We start from the raw sequence: 18950 nt of genomic DNA, 5'->3' as shown, positions 1-18950 counted from the left end.
ATCCAGGAATCAGTGTGTTTTTACATGAGTAGAATGTGTGCTTTCATTTAAAATGCATCTCTGGGTTATTTGTGGGGCATAGGAATCTGTTCATCCCCCCCAAAAAAATATAGTCTGGCCCCCCACAAGGTCTGAGGGACAGTGGACCGGCCCCCTGCTGAAAAAGTTTGCTGACCACTGTACCACACTGTGCTTCTCTTTCACGGATCATGCCATGTGATGATTTTTGGGGTACTATTGATGGGGGAGGGACGCAGGTGGCGTTGTGGTCTAAACCACAGAGCCTAGGGCTTGCCGATCAAAAGGTCAGCGGTTCGAATCCCCGCGACGGGGTGAGTTTCCGTTGCTCGGTCCCTGCTCCTGCCAACCTAGCAGTTTGAAAGCACGTCAAAGTGCAAGTAGATAAATAGGTAACCCTCCAGTGGGAAGGTAAACGGTGTTTCCGTGTGCTGCTCTGGTTCGCCAGAAGCAGCTTAGTCATGCTGGCCACATGACCTGGAAGCTGTATGCCGGCTCTCTCGGCCAGTATAGCGAGATGAGCGCCACAACCCAGAGTCATCTGCGACTGGACCTAACAGTCAAGGGTCCTTTACCTTACTGCTGTGTCACTCTGTGCCTACTGGTACGAATGAAATTTCACGCAGTGTGGAGGTATATCTGCCGGAGAGCCGCCGTTCCACAGCACAACGGGCAATGCAGCGTAAAAGGAACATCAGAAACCAGGGCAGAGGTACTAGTATTATAACCAGGAAAGCTAAGGCAACCAGCCCCACATCTGAATGCACCCTCAGAGAGCAGAGCTTGAGGGACTCCCATCGGAGAGCCGTGTCACGCAGGCAGTAATGAATGTGTCTGCAAGGGTCATTCAGGCTTGCTCATCTGGGTGTATGAAAGACCCTGGAAATCCCCACTTGACATGGGATTAAGAGGGGCTGAGCTGCGGAAGTGGGCAGCAGATTTAGAAGTCTGGTGGCGTTTGTGGATTAAGCTGTTTTCCAGCCCTTTGCATTCTGCCTCGTTTTGCATGGCCCGCCTTGAGAGTGAATGAAACCAGCGAGGGGCTGGGGGAGAAAGGGATTATCGGATGGGGCGGACAATGAGGCAAGAGGAAGGGGGGAGCTCCCCTAGCCAGCGGGAGAGTGTTGTGTGTGCACGCAAAGGATGCCAAGCTCTTAATCCTCCTCTTTTAATTACAAGGCCCAGATAGGTAGCTTCCAGGAACTCTGGGGCACGGGAAAGAAGCAGGGGACAGACTGCGGTTTGTGCGAAAAGACGGAAGCAGCAGTCGGAGGGAATTGTCTGAGGCGTTGTGAAGAAGGGGAAAAGAAATGAAAGCGAGCAGATCCCTCAAAGAAGGCACTATGCGTTCTCTCACATTTCGCCATCTTTCCTTTATCCCTCTTTCCCTTAAGATTTCCAACCTGCCAGCATCTCAGTGTCTGAGTGGCCCAACCATTAAAAGTGTGTTGTGCTAACAGAACCATAGCCTAAACAGCCAGCAAATTCCAGATTCTGCAAGCTCCAACTAGAACCTGCTAGCAGAGCGCCCAGCAATATGAAAGTATTTTGTAGAAACAAAATAATAATATTATTATTTTTAAATGGGTAGTGTAATTTGTGAGCTTGGACCATGCCAAAACATGGGCCAAGTCCATCCAAAGTCATATTTGGTCCACCATCTTGATTCAAAATGTCACCCAGCACCCAGACATCAGTGAAGACTGCTGCCCCCAGCTCAGGAACCCTCGTGCCAAATTTGGTGACTATATCTCAAGAGATGGCCAAACGTATACCAAAAAAATATGGGCAAAGTCGCACCAAAATCACATTTCAGTGTGCCATCTTGAATCAAAATTTCACCCAGCATTGAAACATCAACAAAGACTGCCCCCCCCATAACCCTCATTCCAAGTTTAGCGATGATATCTTAAGGGGAAACCAAATCCATTGGCAAAGTTGTACCAAAAGCACATTTTGGAATGGATCAGGGCAAATGAGATGAGGTTAGTTCCAAGGAGGTTGTTGTGGTTGGGAGATTCCACAAGGTGGTCTCCAACTGGCCTTAGATAGGCTTGCCCTCTCCTCCGTTAAGAGACCAGGTGTGCTGATTGGGACTGCAACTTGACTCTGCAATAACTGGGGAAGACCAGGGGCTGGTAGCCAGAAAGGCCCTTCACCAGCTTCATAGCAGCCCTGCATGGAGAGATCTGGCCTGTAGACTTTGAATGCAACCCAAGGGTCAACTAGTCCAATCCTTGCAAGGCAAGAATAATCCATGTTCCGCTCATGCCCAGCTCAGGTTTGTCATTCGCTCTAGGTAGGGCTTCTTTTAAGGACAACCAGGAAAGTTGTTGTAAACAAAAAATCGGCCCCTTTCCCTTTTGGGGTATCCAAGAGCCCATATAGAGTCCTTACGTAGGTTCCCTATTGGTAGGAGAAAATAACAGAGGCCAGCCAGAGAATATTGAGAAGCAAAGCAGCTACTAAGCCTGATCTTTACTGATCTGTTGCAACAGGGTCCTCACTCACCGCACGCAGGAGGGAGGAGGAACCCAGAACAATGGCACAGAAGGCCTTATATAGACATTTTACATTCCCTACCCTGGAGCTCCAGACCACCCTTCCATACATCATACATACATCACAGAAGGGGTCTAACCTAAGACCACCCCCCAGATACCTACCTCACAGAAAAGGTGGTCTAAAACAGAAATTTGAATGTTGTTTTCCCTGTTTGCCAGGTTATCTTATTGCCTTTCCTGATTATCTCTCCTAATAGTTTGTCACCCATTAAAATGCTGATTACTCAATTCCTGAGACAATGGGAAGGCTCCCTAACCCCCCCCTCCCTCCTTGCAGGGAAAGCATTTGATCAGTTTGGGGATCGAAATAGTTTCAGATCGGTCTACCTGTGCTGATCTATGTACGTGCTTGGTTGGTGCACTTATGAACATTTAACATATATCTAAGACCCCAAAATTCCTATCACAAAGTTAATGCCTGCTGGAAAATGTGGCCGTGAAGAGCATTTCTTAGTGGTACCATAACCATATAGATCATAGAAACATAGAATCATAGAGCTGGAAGAGACCACAAGGGCCACCGAGTCCAACCCCCTGCCAAGCAGGAAACACCATCAGAGCACTCCTGACATATGGTTGTCAAGCCTCTGCTTAAAGACCTCCAAAGTAGGAGACTCCACCACACTCCTTGGCAGCAAATTCCACTGTCAAACAGCTCTTACTGTCAGGAAGTTCTAACTAATGTTTAGGTGGAATCTTCTTTCTTGTAGTTTGGATCCATTGCTCCGTGTCCGCTTCTCTGGAGCAGCAGAAAACAACCTTTCTCCCTCCTCTATGTGACATCCTTTTATATATTTGAACATGGCTATCATATCACCCCTTAACCTCCTCTTCTCCAGGCTAAACATGCCCAGCTCCCTTAGCCATTCCTCATAAGGCATCGTTTCCAGGCCTTTGACCATTTTGGTTGCCCTCCTCTGGACACGTTCCAGTTTGTCAGTGTCCTTCTTGAACTGTGGTGCCCAGAACTGGACACAGTACTCCAGGTGAGGTCTGACCAGAGCAGAATACAGTGGCACTATTACTTCCCTTGATCTAGATGCTATACTCCTATTGATGCAGCCCAGAATTGCATTGGCTTTTTTAGCTGCCGCGTCACACTGTTGGCTCATGTCAAGTTTGTGGTCAACCTATTACTAGATTGTGTCGCTGCTCACCCTAGTAATAGGGTTGTCAAATTTGCAGATGACACAACCGTGATTGGGCTCATCTCTGAAAGGGAGGGTGAAACGGACTATAGAGATGAGGTGGAGCGGCTGACAGAGTGGTGCAGAGCTAACAACTTGCTCATAAATACAAGGAAGACAAAGGAGCTTGTGGTGGACTTCAGGAGACAGAAGAGCAATGTCCAGCCACTTTTGATTGATGGGGTCTGTGTGGAGAGGGTAACAACGTTCAGATTTTTGGGCATTGAATTACAAGAGGATCTGTCCTGGAGTGTCAACACAAGGGGGCTTGTGAAGAAGGCGCAGCAGAGACTGTACTTTTTGAGAATTCTAAGGAAAATGCATCTTCCGCAGAAACTGCTGCTTGCCTTCTATCACTGTGCCATTGAGAGCGTGCTCACTTATGGCTTATGTGTGTGGTACGGAAGCTGTACTACCCGGGACAGGTTGGGGTTGTGCAGAGTTGTTAAGGCAGCAGAGAGCATTGTTGGCTGCCCACTCTCCACCTTAGAGCAGATTTATGCCACAAGGTGCCATAGGAAGGCACTGGACATAGTAAAAGATCCATCGCATCCTGGTCACTGTCTCTTCGAGCTCCTGCCGTCGGGACGGAGATACAGGACGATGAAGACAAGAACAAGCCGTCTTAAGAACAGCTTCTTCCCCAGAGCGATCTCGGCCCTGAATGGGAAGCCTGGACTTTGAAAGTCATCTAATCTTCCTTGCTGTTTTATACTGTATTGTTTTAATTAGTGTTTTTATAGTTGATTTGATTTTGTGTGGAGTGCCCTACCTGGGTGGATGGAGCAGCCAAGTAATTTCGTTGTCCCCGAGAGGGGGCAATGACAATAAAGATATTATTATTATTATTATTATTATTATTATTATTATTATTATTATTATTATTAACCAAGACTCCTAGATCCTTTTCACATGTACTGCTCTCAAGCCAGGTGTCACCCATCTTGTATTTGTGCCTCTCATTTTTTTTGCCCAAGTGCAATACTTTACATTTCTCCCTGTTAAAATTCATCTTGTTTGTTTTGGCCCAGTTCTCTAATCTGTCAAGGTCGTTTTGAAGTGTGATCCTGTCCTCTGGGGTGTTAGCCACCCCTCCCAGTTTGGTGTCATCTGCAAATTTGATCAGGATGCCCTTGAGTCCATCATCCAAGTCGTTGATAAAGATGTTGAATAAGACCGGGCCCAAGACAGAACCCTGTGGCACCCCACTAGTCACTCTTCTCCAGGATGAAGAGGAACCATTGATGAGCACCCTTTGGGTTCGGTCAGATGCGTTAGAATAACATGCATTTTTATTTAAATCTCTTTTTTCACATTGAACCACTTTCTTTTTGTAAACGGGAACTGCAGACGGCCACCTCCCCTCCTTACAACCCCACCCAGCATTTGGTGCAATGAAATCAGGATCCCTGATGGATCGACTGCGCGCTCCCATTTGTTCTGCCGCTGTTCCAAACTGGAACCCTTTTGCCCTGGAACGAAACATGTTCCCTCCACCCGGAACAGACGTGCGAATTGTATCTCCTGAGCTTGAGGCTCTGCACCCTGTTGTGTCATATAATGAGAAAGTCTGACCTCGCGAGTTGACCAAAGGCTCTCCAGGCCTGGACTCCTCCATCAAAGTGCGAATCTGTTTGCCGTTCCCGAAATCCCTCTTTATTTACGGCCCCGTTTCCTTCCATCTGCTCCTGCTGTTGCTCAGCCTGCCTCTTGCTTTATCGTATTTTTAACTAGTCCAAAATCAGCAGTTAGCTTCGAAAATGAGAGTTCCCCAGCGCTTGGTGACTACTCATGCGATGGTACCGATTTATTCAGCAAGGTGCCCATTTTTTTAAGTACCTGTACAAGGTATATCCATTCTAACACACTATCTGTTTAAAGCACATGTGCAAAGAATCCTGCGAACCCTCATTCATCCCTCCTGGAAGTACAGTTCCCAGCACCTGTAATGAACCACAATTCCCAGAATTATCCTGGGGAAGCGTTGTGCTTTAAATGTATGGTGTGTGCACGGCACAAGTGTACCGGTTTTCATGCACTTTGAGAACTGTGTCCCAATCACACCTCTCAGGTGAGACACCGTTCTCAAATCATGCAGTGGAGCCATAAACAGTGAATAATCTGAGCCACGCAGGGCAGCATTCTTACAGTTTCGTAAGATATAAGAAGCTGCCTTGTTGGCCCACCTAGCTTAGTGTTGCCTGCACTGGCAGGCAGTGCGACTCCAAGGTCTCAGACCTGGGATCTTCTGCATCCAAAGGATGTGATCTGTTGCTGATCTGCAGCCGTTCCCTGCTATCTCGGGGGCTGCCTTTGAGATTCTGTTTATGCAGTGCGTGATCTGAAAGGTACCGCTCAGCACCACTTGTAATTTCAAGGGATGCTAAGATGCACTCCTTTCCCAGGAGCTTGCCAGTCAGTAGCCACACAGTTCAGAATTGGACTTAACTCTTTATTAGCAGAAGCACGATCTGCGCGGGAGTGTCAGGCCTAATGAGCGCAGCAACCCATCTCTAGGCCAGAGGAACATTGCTGGATGCAAACGCCCATCCAGTTTTGTCTCGGCTGCAAGCATGGAAGGCTGATGCCTGCACATAGATCTTCCTTGCCGCATTGTCTGTGTGCACATGCATGTCCGTTCCCCATCATTTCTGTGCCCTGCGGTCCTTTCTCCGTTTTCATTAACTGCCCAAAGTTAGAGCATGAGAAATCACGAATCGTAGGCTGCCACACCCCTTCTGCCAGAGCACAGGGGAGGGAAGACCCCCGAATTCCTCTCTGCCGTGAGCATTTGAAATCCAGCTACAACCTTTCGAATCAAGGGCATTGGCAACCTTTGCGAGGATGCAGTAATCCTGCTTTTGCAAAGGGCTTGATTAATCTTCTCCTTTTTGTTGTTGTTGGTTCCAATTTCCATTCCTTTTCCCTCAACCCCTTTCTACTTGCTTATGCCCCTTGGCCAGGTTTATTTCTGTGAAAGGGCAATTGCTCAGGTAGGTCAAATTTATCCTCCCCCCCCCCCCGGCTTTGAAGCTATCCTCTTTCAGGGGTGCATTTCACTCAAGGGTCTCATAGCTAGAGAGGCGATGGAATTAGCACACAATAGATCAATGGCTTTCCGGAACACTTTCATTCCTGGAACACATGAGGCAGACTTACACAGGAGCCTCCGTTCCTCAGCTCTCTGATCTGCCTGTTTATTGTAGTGCTCGCTGCTCGTCTTCGCTTGCCAGGATCAACGGCAGCTTAGACAAAGCCGGATGCTTTTTTATCCAGGGAGACAGGCGCGCGAGTCTCGTGCAAGGGAGTTTCCTCATTGACACACACACCCTTCCTTGATCGTGGCGGGTTTTGATTTTCTGATTGTTAACGCAGGTGGAAGAGTCTGATCTAAGGGTGATTCTCTGTGGATGGTATTTGAGAGACTCTGCCATGCGCTCTCTTTCAGAGCATCAAAGACCTACAATATGTCCACATGGCAAATGCACCACTTACATGTTTTGATGTGTGTATGTAAATGCACCACCTTCCCAAAAGTGCTGCAGTCTTGGACCAGCGTCAAGGGTCAAGATGACCAGGCACATGCCAAGGTCCACAGCTCTGCAGAGGACCCACCACTGACCTCTGTTTAGGGAGTGATCTACAGAGCTAAGGGCCTTAGCTCTGTAGTAGAACATCTGCAGAACATCCCAGGTTTAATTGAAGGTGGAGACCTATCCCAAGCAGATTTCCATAATTTTTGAAAATACCATTGGGGAATATATAGAGATATCCCATGTAGCAACTATATTGTCCGCACACTAGATCAACATCTTCTTGGAGCGATTCGCAATGAACCCAAGGTGTCTCTCCTGTTCAGCTGCCCCCAGTTCTGACCCAGGAGTGTATATGCTGAAATAGCTGGGCTTTTGATACAGCCCAGTGAGAAACTTCTTACGTCCTCCTAAGTCGTCGTCTTCTTCTTCTTCTTCTTCTTCTTCTTCTTCTTCTTCTTCTTCTTCTTCTTTCTTTGGTGATCACTCATAGCTAAGTAAGATTGTCTTCCATAAACACGGTTTTAACAGTGAGTCCATAAGTGACTGTGGAGGCCAATTCTGGATCCACACGTCCTTCCACAGTGGGGACATAGGTTTCTGGCTGGGAGTTGATCATGGTGAGGGTTTGCCAAGCGTGCCTTCCTCTTAGCATGTTTCTCCCTTTCATCCTGAGTTCGAGCGTCTTCAAAACCCACAACACCTTTGGTAAAGGCTGTTCTCTAACTGGAGCACTCGCAGGTCAGTGTTTCCCAATTGTTGGTGTTTGTACTACATTTTTAAAGATTTGCCTTGAGACAGTCTTTAAACCTCATTCGTTGACCACCAGCATTACGCTTTCCATTTTTACGTTCGGAACAGAGTACAGTGGGTTAAGTACTTAATTTGTTCCGGAGGTCTGTTCTTAACCTGAAACTGTTCTTAACCTGAAGCACCACTTTAGCTAATGGGGCCTCCTGCTGCCGCTGTGCCACCACCACGCGATTTCTGTTCTCATCCTGACGCAAAGTTCTTAACCCGAGGTAATCTTTCTGGGTTAGTGGAGTCTGTAACCTGAAGCGTATGTAACCTGAGGTACCACTGTAGTTGCTTTGGAAGACAGTAATCAGGCATCTGGCCAACATGACCAGTCCAAGGAAGTTGATGTTGAAGAATCATTGCTTCGACGCTGGTGATCTTTGCTTCTTCCAGTACACTGGCATTAGTTCGCCTGTCTTCCCAAGCGATGTGTAAAATTCCTCGTCCTCCTAAGTAGCCTTCACAGGGCCGCATGGACCCACACTCTGACTCTGTGTAAGGCAGATAGAGTCCTACGACTGGAAGTAAATTATATTTTGGAAAGCAGAAGACCTCAGGGTCTCCTGTTTCCCTATTGTGTTTTCGGCTGGCGTGAAATGATGCACAGCTTTCTGCATTGAGGTCAGCGCAGCAGACATCTGAGTGGAGGGACCCACCACAGCCAATTCCTGGCATAAATCTAGGGTGATCGTGTGGTGAATCATTTGTCTGCCTTCGGTGCGAAATCTGGCTGTTGAGCGCATCTTCCTCCCTGTGGAAAGTGTCTGGAGTGCACAGTTGCCGCCGGCCTCACGGTTTAATTGCCTCGGAGTGAATCAGCATCCCCAGTTTGGGGCTTTGTCAGAAGAAAAGGAAATGTGTGTCTGTTTAAAAATAAGATGACATTTAAACCAACATTTGGGTGACTATCTGGACTGACAGAGAGCAGAAATAGTCCCAAATGATGCTGTGATTTTTGCTCCTGGTGTCTTTTCACACCACTATGGTAAAGACGGTGTTGGGAATAAGATTGAGGAAAAACTAAGTGTTGTTTTCTCTCTCTCGGTTATTAATATTTTTATTTTAAGGTTTTTCTTTTCCCCGTTTGACGCACCTTCAAAGGTGTTGCTGCCTTAGCAATTGAAATAGAGGAAATATTTATACGAGATACAAATACACTGCATAATGCAGCAGGAAAAGGCTGGGAATAAAACCGTTATGGAGGTAAAGGTGGGAAGTCAAACCATTAAGGGAAATATGTATTAAAGTCAGAGTTAAGGTACCACTGTATATAAATTACAGGAAAAGCCATTGCCGTTATAATCGTCTTTTCTTTTAATGGGAGAATAATGATTCTGGCTTACTTTAGGAGGTTTCTGTAAAGCAGAGATTTCCATGCCAAGTAGTAACGACAGCAGCAGCAGCACTAACAACTAGGGCGATGTGTCACAGGCAAATGATGGTTTGGCATGGATTGTTGCTTACAGGTAGTCTTCATGCAAGGCCCAGGATCACCTGTAAGCAACAATCCATGCCAAACCATCATTTGCTTGTGTGACACATCGCCTGGTTGTTAGTGCTGCAATGGTACCCACCTGAGAGGTGCCAGTTCTGGCGAGTTTCGGCTGGGAAAAAAGCCCTGATTATTGTTATGGCATAAGAGAGGGTGCAGCAAGGAGGGGAAATAAAAACACAGTGGAAAGTGGGATGGGATGTCGACAAAACAAAATAAATAGATTATTATGTATTGGAATGTATAGGTGAAATAATAAAACATAACGGGGGGTGGGGAAGAATTATTAGTTACCCCCTACACTGTATTGTAGGTCTGGGAGGTGGAGGCTGAGATATTCTGGCTTCCCAAAAACCAGCTAACTGTAATCATATTCATACCAGAGGTGAGATTCCTTTTGAGATAATGGTTCCCATTTTTAGCTCTACTGACCTCCAGAATAGCCAGCGGTAACAAGTCACCCCATCTCATTCATCCCAGGAGAATATGCAAAGTCTTAGTTCCAGTACTTTAGGCTAAGCTATATTAGAGTAATTGCACAGACTCCCCCCCCCCAAACAACCACTTTTGCATGCATTCTCCCTCTAAAATAAACGTTTTCTGTACGCTTTTTCAATGCATTTTCCTGCTAAAGTGCAAATTTTTGTATGCATTTTCTTTAGCCAAAAGAGCATCGCCATAATTAGAGAAGCGTAGGAGCCAACTCCTAGGGGCCCAGGTCCCTTTGCCCCACCCCATAAAATATTTGATGGGGCTGCCCCCCCGAAGTTGATGGGCATTGCCATTCAAATGGTGCGATCCGTTATGTGGGGCAGGGATTACATGCCCTCCCCGAATTCAGGTTGGCACCCCTGGTGTGGATCAGCAGCCATGCTCCGATGTACTTCGAAATTCTAATTAAGCCGCAGACTTTAAAAATACATTCCACATACGTTTCTCCCCAATCCCTAATAAAGGGACCCCTGACCATTAGGTCCAGTCGTGACCGACTCTGGGGTTGCGGCGCTCATCTCGCTTTATTGGCCGAGGGAGCCGGCGTACAGCTTCCGGGTCATGTGCCCAGCATGACTAAGCCACTTCTGGCGAACCAGAGCAGCACACGGAAACACCGTTTACCTTCCCGCCGGAGTGGTACCTATTTATCTACTTGTACTTTAATGTGCTTTCGAACTGCTAGGTTGGGAGGAGCAGGGACCGAGCAACGGGAGCTCACCCCGTCACGGAGATTCGAACCGCCGACCTTCTGATCGGCAAGTCCTAGGCTCTGTGGTTTAACCCACAGCGCCACCTGCGTCCCTCATCCCTAATAACACTGATGCAAAATATTATTTGCTACACGCCAAGCACAGGGTCCTAGGAGGCAGAAACCACTGACCCGGCTCTGGTTCCAGGCTTGCAGCTTCTGTTCCAGCAACCCCGCCGTCCAAATAATAGCACAGCTCATCCCCTTGAGTTGGCCTTTTTTCACAAACAGCCCCACCCAGCTGCCTGTTTGCACTCCCCTTCAATAAAGCTTTTAATTGCTGGGACATAACGTTTAATTGCATTGCATTTAGATTGCTGGAGGGGAATTGGCAGTCCAGCCGAGCGGAGATCAGAGAGCGCTGTGGCTCGGCTAACCGCAGCGTTTGATTCAGCCCTCTCTGCTCCAGCCCGACCGCAAAGACTATATGTATATAGTGAAATGACGCGATGTATGCCTGGGAGCAGATGTGTCCGAGTTCAGCGGATTGCGCGTTTGAGTAAATAGGCACAGGCTTGGGCTGCAGCCTGAATCCGTGTTGTTTGACTTGGGTTAGGGAAATACTTAATACAGTGGTACCTCAGGTTAAGTACTTAATTCGTTTGGGAGGTCCATTCTTAACCTGAAACTGTTCTTAACCTGAAGCACCACTTTAGCTAATGGGGCCTCCTGCTGCTGCCACGCTGCCAGAGCACAATTTCTGTTCTCATCCTGAAGCAAAGTTCTTAACCTGAAGCACTATTTCTGGGTTAGCGGAGTCTGTAACCTGAAGCGTATGTAACCTGAAGCGTATGTAACCCGAGGTACCACTGTATACCTTCCAGCTCGGTGGGAACCCCGGGGCGGCTCGCGGTAAGGACGTTTGACAACGAAACAGTTTTAAAACGAAAGAAGCTGCCAGCAATAATAGCAAGGCCAAAGAGCAGCCAAAAAAAGCCACCTCCCAAAAGCCAGGAGGAATAGACACACATAGCTGATCGTAGGTCATAGAAGGGAACCCACGGGGTCATCTAGTCCAACCCCCTGCAATGCAGGAATCTTTTGCCCAATCCACAACCCCGAGATAAAGAGTCTCGTGCTCTTTATCAGCTGCATACAAGAACAGCTGCATACAAGGAGATGCAAGATTCTTCTGATCTGCTTTCTGCCATTTTCCAATGAGGAAGTCAACTGAGACTCCTGAGGCAGAGAATTCTAAAAGCTGGATGCCTTAACCAAAAAGGTGCTGTTTTTCATCGCCTCTCTCTAAGCCTCCGAGAGGAGGCGGCGCTTGGAGCAGGGCCTCTGTCAGTGACCAAACATGCAGGGTCTGGTCTGAGGAAACCGTTCTCATAAGGTTCCCTGGGAAACGGGATCGATGGTTGAACCACTCTGGGAGTTGTTGTTATGTAATGAAGTTCTCACCCTGGGCCAGCAGGAGGATACTGTAGATTTCACTCAGGTCTGCATATGCAAATTAGGAATTGAAAGCGACGTTCAGTGATTGGATAGTTACAGAAAGTTGTTACTGTTGCTTTGTAGTTGAGCTCTATATAAGTAGGCTGACTGAACCCTTCAGTTCAGTTCTGTTCTGGGCCTGTGAATAAACAAGAGCTGTCTGAAGAATCGCTGTGGCGTCTGATATGTTCACCCACAACTTAACAGTTGTAGCTCTAACTACTCTAGGAACCCTTTGAAAACTATAGCTCCAAGTGGGGAGGAAGCCGTGACGGTTAAAAGTGTTGGCTATTTGCAGATTGGTTGCGCTGCAGAAAGCATGCTGGGGAGACCACACATTCAAGAAACGCAAAATAACTTTGGCTAGGTTTTAATAACAAAAACTCCTTTTACACTAAATTACATTATATCAATAAGTGTGACCCATCTACCAGGGTACTGAGAGAACTGCATGCTGCTCTTTATATACCATACCCAACAGTTTAATTACCACAACTTAACAGCACCTTCTATACTGCTTCACAGCTGCAAAACCAGGTCACGTTATTTGCTCTGGCCTTTAAAGAAATACACGTTTTGTGGAACAAGAATGAACCTTCAGATTTAAGGAGACCATTCGACAAAAAGCGCTATGGTAGCTCGCACCTGTCGCTCTGCCTGAGCCTACCTCGCAGATGAAGGGCGAGGGAACAGCGTAGCCCCGCAAAGCTCTTAACAAACAAGGGTGGGATTTTTAAAAATTGCATTTATTGGTGTGCTTGTTTGCTTATGGTTGCGTTTATATCCCACTATTTTCTCCGAGGGTCTCAAGGTTTGCCGCTCCCCATTTAATCCCCGCAACTACCCTGTCAGGTAGGTTAGGCTGAGAGGCAGTGACTGGCCCAAGGTTGCCCAGTGAGGTTCACGGCCAAGTGCAGAATTCGAACCCTGCCCTAGTCCGACACTCTGAACATGATTTGATCTTGAGGAGACGGGTGTGTTTGTGTAGGGGAGGAATGTTGCATTGGGAGAGAATTACTGCCTCCCCTTGATGTCTGCAGTTGGTTTTATGTTCTCACCCTTCTCTCCCCGACAGCCGCTGCTGCTCACTTCAGCTTCTGCCAGAACCTTCTAGAACACACCGTTTCGGCCGAGAACCTCAATTACCGCCTGCAGAGGAACTCCGGCAGCAGCCTGACCTGGCACGACGGGCGAAGCCAGCGGTCGGCGGGAGGGAGGACCGTCAAACTCCTGCAGCAGCCGGGAACGGAAGGCTCCCAGGTATGATGGCGGGCAGGAAGTCTGCAAATGTTGCTGGGATCTGTCCCTTGGCAGGAACCAAAGAGCTTGTTCTCCCACATGCAGCGAAACCGGCCGTGCGCCTGCGCTGACAAGGGTCCGGGGGCCGCATGCGGGCCCCCAGGCCTCTCTGCAGCACCCATCACTGTGCGTGTTTCTGCCTGGGTAGGCAATGCTCTGGAAACCAGATTGCAACTCCCTGCTTGCTTGGCTGCAGGATACAGAGGGGTGTGGGCGCATGCGTACAAGCTAGCCAATGGCAGAATTCATGACAGTTGCCCCGCCCACTTTTGCCTCTGGCCCCGCCCACTGAAGTGAAGCTCCTCCCTCCTGGCACCAGTCAATCCAGATCAGCTGCGGAGTCCTGGATCGAAAAGGGTTCTGTCCCCAAAGAGGTTCCTCGCACCTTGGTCCGTGGAGATCCATGCGCAACAATTGCGCATGCCTGTGAATTTTGCGTGTGCAACTGTTGGAAAGCCAGGCTATATGCCCTCGTGGGTTTTTGTTGCACGGTGTGGCTAGAGCAACCCAACCAGATGCGTGGGGCACAGATAACACTATTATTATTATTATTATTATTATTATTATTATTATTATTATTATTATTATTACTATTACTATAATTCTCTGTCTGTGAATTGAGGGTCACAGCCAGACTGTTGCAGGGTTTTTTTTTTGGGGGGGGGGTTCAGTCTGGATGATGCCCTGAGTCCTTTCCAGGTCTTGGGATGCTGTGCCCAGTGAGGGCTAGAAATTAATGGGATCCAATTGCTGAAGTAATAATAATAATAATAATAATAATAATAATAATAATAATAATAAATAAATTTTATTTATACCCCGCCCTCTCCAGCCGAGACCGGGCTCAGGGCGGCTAACAACCAATAATAAAAACAAGTTGATTGAAATACAACTTAAAAAACAAGATTAAAATACAACATTGAAACATTAAAATGCAGCCTCATCACAGGAGAAAGGAAAAAAGAGAAAGAGGGGGAGGGAATCAAATTGATTCCAAGCTGAAGGCCAGGCAGAACAACTCTGTCTTACAGGCCCTGCGGAAAGAAATCAGATCCTGCAGGGCCCTGGTTTCATGAGACAGAGCGTTCCACCAGGCTGGAGCCAGTGTTGAAAAGGCCCTGACTCTGGTTGAGGCTAATCTGACTTCCTTAGGGCCCGGGACCTCTAGGGTGTTGCTATTTATGGACCTTAAGGTCCTCCGCGGGGCATACCAAGAGAGGCGGTCCCGTAGGTGCGAGGGTCCTAGGCAAGCTTCTTTGTAATGCAGTGACCTTCACAGCTGGCCACCCAACTGTCCTCATCAGCATCTCAAAAGAATGAGCTTCCTTGCGAGAGCTGCAAGGAAGTGATGGTGCCCTCCAGGCTAAGGGGTGGGCCTGTCCTCCTCTCACCCTCACCTGTTGTGTAGAATAATAGCTGGAGAGTTCATAGAATCCTGGAGCTGGAAGGTACCACCAAATCCAACCCCCTGCAATGCCGTGTGTGTGAGTGAGTTGAAAACAGGCTGGAAGCTGGAGGCACAGAGGCACGTTGGATCTGTGTTGGAACCAAAGCTGTGACTAATGGAGAAGCGAGATCTGTTGGGGTGTTCATGCTGTGAGCCCCTCCATATTAGGGTCAGTTTATTATTACAGTGGTGCCCCGCAAGACGAATGCCTCGCAAGACGAAAAACTCGCTAGACGAAAGGGTTTTCCGGTTTTGCGTTGCTTCGCTAGACAAATTTCCCTATGGGCTTGCTTCGCAAGACGAAAACGTCTTGCGTTTTTTTCTTAAAGCCGCTTGAAGAGGCGCAGTTGAGACGGACTGTGCTTCGCAAGACGAAAAACATCGCAAGACGAAAAGACTCGCGGAACGAATTATTTTCGTCTTGCGAGACACCACTGTATTTATTGTTTTATTGTTTTTAAATTTTAAATTTTTTATTGAAATAATTCAACATATTGATAGTTATGCATACATATTACGGATATACAAACTGTCAGGAAATTGCCATCGGCTCAGAGGCGAGAAATAGAAGGGCAGTTGTGTTACAGGGAGCCTCCGAAAATCTTGTGAAGCAGTTCCTCTTCCGGGGAGGAAGAAAGCCCCACCTCCAGTGGTGAAGAGGTGCAGGGACCAGCGGATATTGGTGGGAGCCTTAACACCGCTTCTGGGCAAGCCGGACAGGAGGGAAACACGCTCTTGCCATCGCCCATCTTGCGCAGTAGTTTGGGGCGCAGAGAGGGGAGGAGACGTTTGGGGGTAACAAAACTCTTAAAAAAAGACCACCCCCGGATTCTGCTAGCAATTGAGCCAGACGTGAGCTTTGAGGCTCTTCACTGTGAATAGTTTGCACCAAAACAAAGCCTGTAAAACACAGGTCAGAGTCCTGCCTGGTTACTCTCGCGCAACCGCAACAGCCACCTGACACAAACAAACATACATTTCATACAATCCTAAAAAAATATTCATACATACCCACACACAATCCCGCACATGCTTCCTTTTCCCATCACCGTCCCTTACCCCACCCTGTCCTAGACTTCCAATCTACTCAATTGCAATTTCTATTTATTATTTATTGAATTTATATACCGGCCTATATTCAGGGCGATTCGCAGAATAAAATTTAGAAAAAGGGAAAAGACCCCTCGACAGTTAAGTCCAGTCAGAGGCAACTGTGGGGTTGAGGCGCTCATTTCACTTTCAGGCAGAGGGAGTCGGTGTTTGTCCGCAGACAGCTTTCTGGGTCATGTGACCAGCAGGACTAAACCGCTTCTGGCGCAACGGGACACCGTGATGGAAACCAGAACAGTGCACGGAAACACTGTTTACCTTCCCGCTGGAGTGGTACCTATTTATCTACTTGCACTTTGACGTGCTTTTGAACTGCTAGGTGGGCAGGAGCTGGGACCGAGCAATGGGAGCTCACCCCATCGTGGGGATTCGAACCGCCAATCTTCTGATCGGCAAGCCCAAGAGGCTCAGTGGTTTAGACCACAGCGCCACCTGCGTCCCTGAATCACAGAATAAAATCAGGATATAAAACTACAAAATACATAATTAATCTTTATTACGGTCCAGAGACCCAACAAATTGTTACAAAGCAATACACAATTTATACAGCCTACCTCCAGGTTAAACAAGCATTTTGTTCAAAATATAGGGATCATTGGTTCTTGCAACCACCGATAAAAACTTTGCCGCTGCTAATGTTCTAGCATTTGTCCTGTCTTCCAATAGGAACCTGACATAGTGAGCCTCTGATTTTCCCGGGAAAGGTACCAGCAAGGGTAATACATAATAAAAATTAAAACAACAATCCAATAGCTCCCCACCAAACACACATTATGCTAAATGAGAGTAGTTTTCGTGAATGTTTTCACATCAGAAAGCACCCCCCTCATTCCAGTGAATCTTGAGGTTGTGTATATGTATAACCTCTTGGGAGAAGAGCAATGACAAACCTAGACAGCATCTTAAAAAGCAGAAACATCACCTTGCCACAAAGGTCCGTATAGTAAAAGCTATGGTTTTCCCGGTAGTGATGTATGGAAGCGAGAGCTGGACCATAAAGAAGGCTGATCGCCGAAGAATGGATGCTTTTGAATTATGGTGCTGGAGGAGACTCTTGAGAGTCCCATGGACTGCAAGAAGATCAAACCTATCCATTCGGAAGGAAATCAACCCTGAGTGCTCACTGGAAGGACAAATCCTGAAGCTGAGGCTCCAATACTTTGGCCACCTCATGAGAAGAGAAGACTCCCTGGAAAAGACCCTGATGCTTGGAAAGATGGAGGGCACAAGGAGAAGGGGACGTCAGAGGACGAGATGGTGGGACAGTGTTCTCGAAGCTACCAGCATGAGTCTGACCAAACTGCGGGAGGCAGTGGAAGACAGGAGTGCCTGGCGTGCTGTGATCCATGGGGTCACGAAGAGTCAGACACGACTAAACGACTAAACAACAACATACAGTGGTGCCCCGCAAGACGAACGCCTCGCGAGACGAAAAACTCGCAAGACGAAAGGTTTTTTCGTTTTCGAGTTGCTTCGCAAGACGAATTTCCGTATGGGCTTGCTTCGCAAAACAAAGCTTGCCCCCGCACCCCGGACCTCTTTTGAAGCAAGGGGCGGCGGGGAGAAGATCGCTTCTCCCCGTTGCCAGCTCCGCAATCTCCGGGGACAGAGGGGAAGGCGCGCGCGCGCCTTCCCCTCTGTCCCTGGACCCCTTTTGAACCAAGGGGCGGCAACGGGAGAAGCGATCTTCTCCCCTCCGCCCCTTGCTTCAAAAGAGGGGACAGAGGGGAAGGTGCACGCGTGCCTTCCCCTCTGTCCCCGGACCCCTTTTGAACCAAGGGGCGGGCAACGGGGAGAAGCGATTCTCCCCGCTGCCCCTTCCCTTGCTTTAAAACAGGTCCCCTGTGTCCCCGGACGGTCTCCATAGGAACGCTTTGATTGATTTTCAATGCATTCCTATGGGAAACCGTGCTTCGCAAGACGAAAAACTCGCAAGAAGAAAAAACTTGCGGAATGAATTAATTTCGTCTTGCGAGGCACCACTGTATGTGTAACTAAAACCATCTATGCTAAAGACATTGCGCTCTCTGCTGACCTTCATTCCAAAGAAACTGAACCCTAAATAAGAGAACCTCTGGAATCTCTCACTGCTCAGAGATTGGGGTGGTCTGTAACATGCACCATCCCTCCCCCCAATAATTTTGGGAACTGTAGTTTACTTCCTCCCGCACAGCTACAGTTCTTTGAGGAAAGCCATATGCTTTAAGGGTGTGGCACAGATTCTTTGAAGCCGTTTTGGCACATCTGCAGTGGCCCAATGGAAGCCAAGACCATCCTCCTGCTTTTGGGATTACGGAGGTGGCCTTTCAGTCAGAATTAAGCCCCAGAAATACCTGCCAAAAACTAGCTCCTTTGTTCCTTTCCTTCTCGGGAACAGAGCTTTCCCTCCCTAACATCCTTCTTTAAATCTCAGTTCCGTCTTTTGCGGGAGGGGCGCTGAAGCACGGGAGTTGGGTGGGGGACGACGAGAGGCTTGAAATGCAGAACTGGCTGCCTTCAGCCTGGAAGGAAAATACGGGGGGAAAGAAAAAGAAAAAAGCTTCCTTTTAAACCAGCTGAAAAATTGCCTCCAGGTGCCAGTCTCTGCATCTGTTCCATTTATGGGTCACGTTTGAGGCAATGTATGCCAATTTGGGTTGTGGAGAAAGGGAGGGAGATGAGAGTGGAAAAACCAAACCGTTTGCCAGTTTGCAAGAAGGAGACTTAGCGTCAAGATTAATGCGCAGTTTGCTTTGGTCTGGGGGAAATTGCTAGTTGCCCTGGGTACCTATTACTCAGAAGTAAGGAGGGTTATTTGGATAAAAGTTGCTGTGGGCTCAGCG

General features: G+C 47.8%; 1 protein-coding gene across 2 annotated transcripts in view; it reads left to right on the top strand.

The window, feature by feature from the left end:
• The window catches only part of SAMD10 (sterile alpha motif domain containing 10), a 63190-nt gene that overhangs the window by 25473 nt on the left and 18767 nt on the right, over positions 1-18950 (top strand). For both annotated transcript variants that reach the window (XM_083507742.1, XM_083507743.1), the window contains exon 2: positions 13348-13532. In XM_083507742.1, coding sequence (XP_083363868.1) covers positions 13348-13532 — 185 coding nt within the window. The remainder of the gene's footprint in view (positions 1-13347; positions 13533-18950) is intronic.

This window comes from Podarcis liolepis (assembly GCF_965112155.1).
Source record: "Podarcis liolepis genome assembly, chromosome: 6".
In the NCBI taxonomy this organism is placed as follows: Eukaryota; Metazoa; Chordata; class Lepidosauria; order Squamata; family Lacertidae; genus Podarcis; species Podarcis liolepis.
The sequence above is the reverse complement of the archived record's forward strand: the minus strand, read 5'-3'. Positions and strand labels throughout refer to the sequence as shown.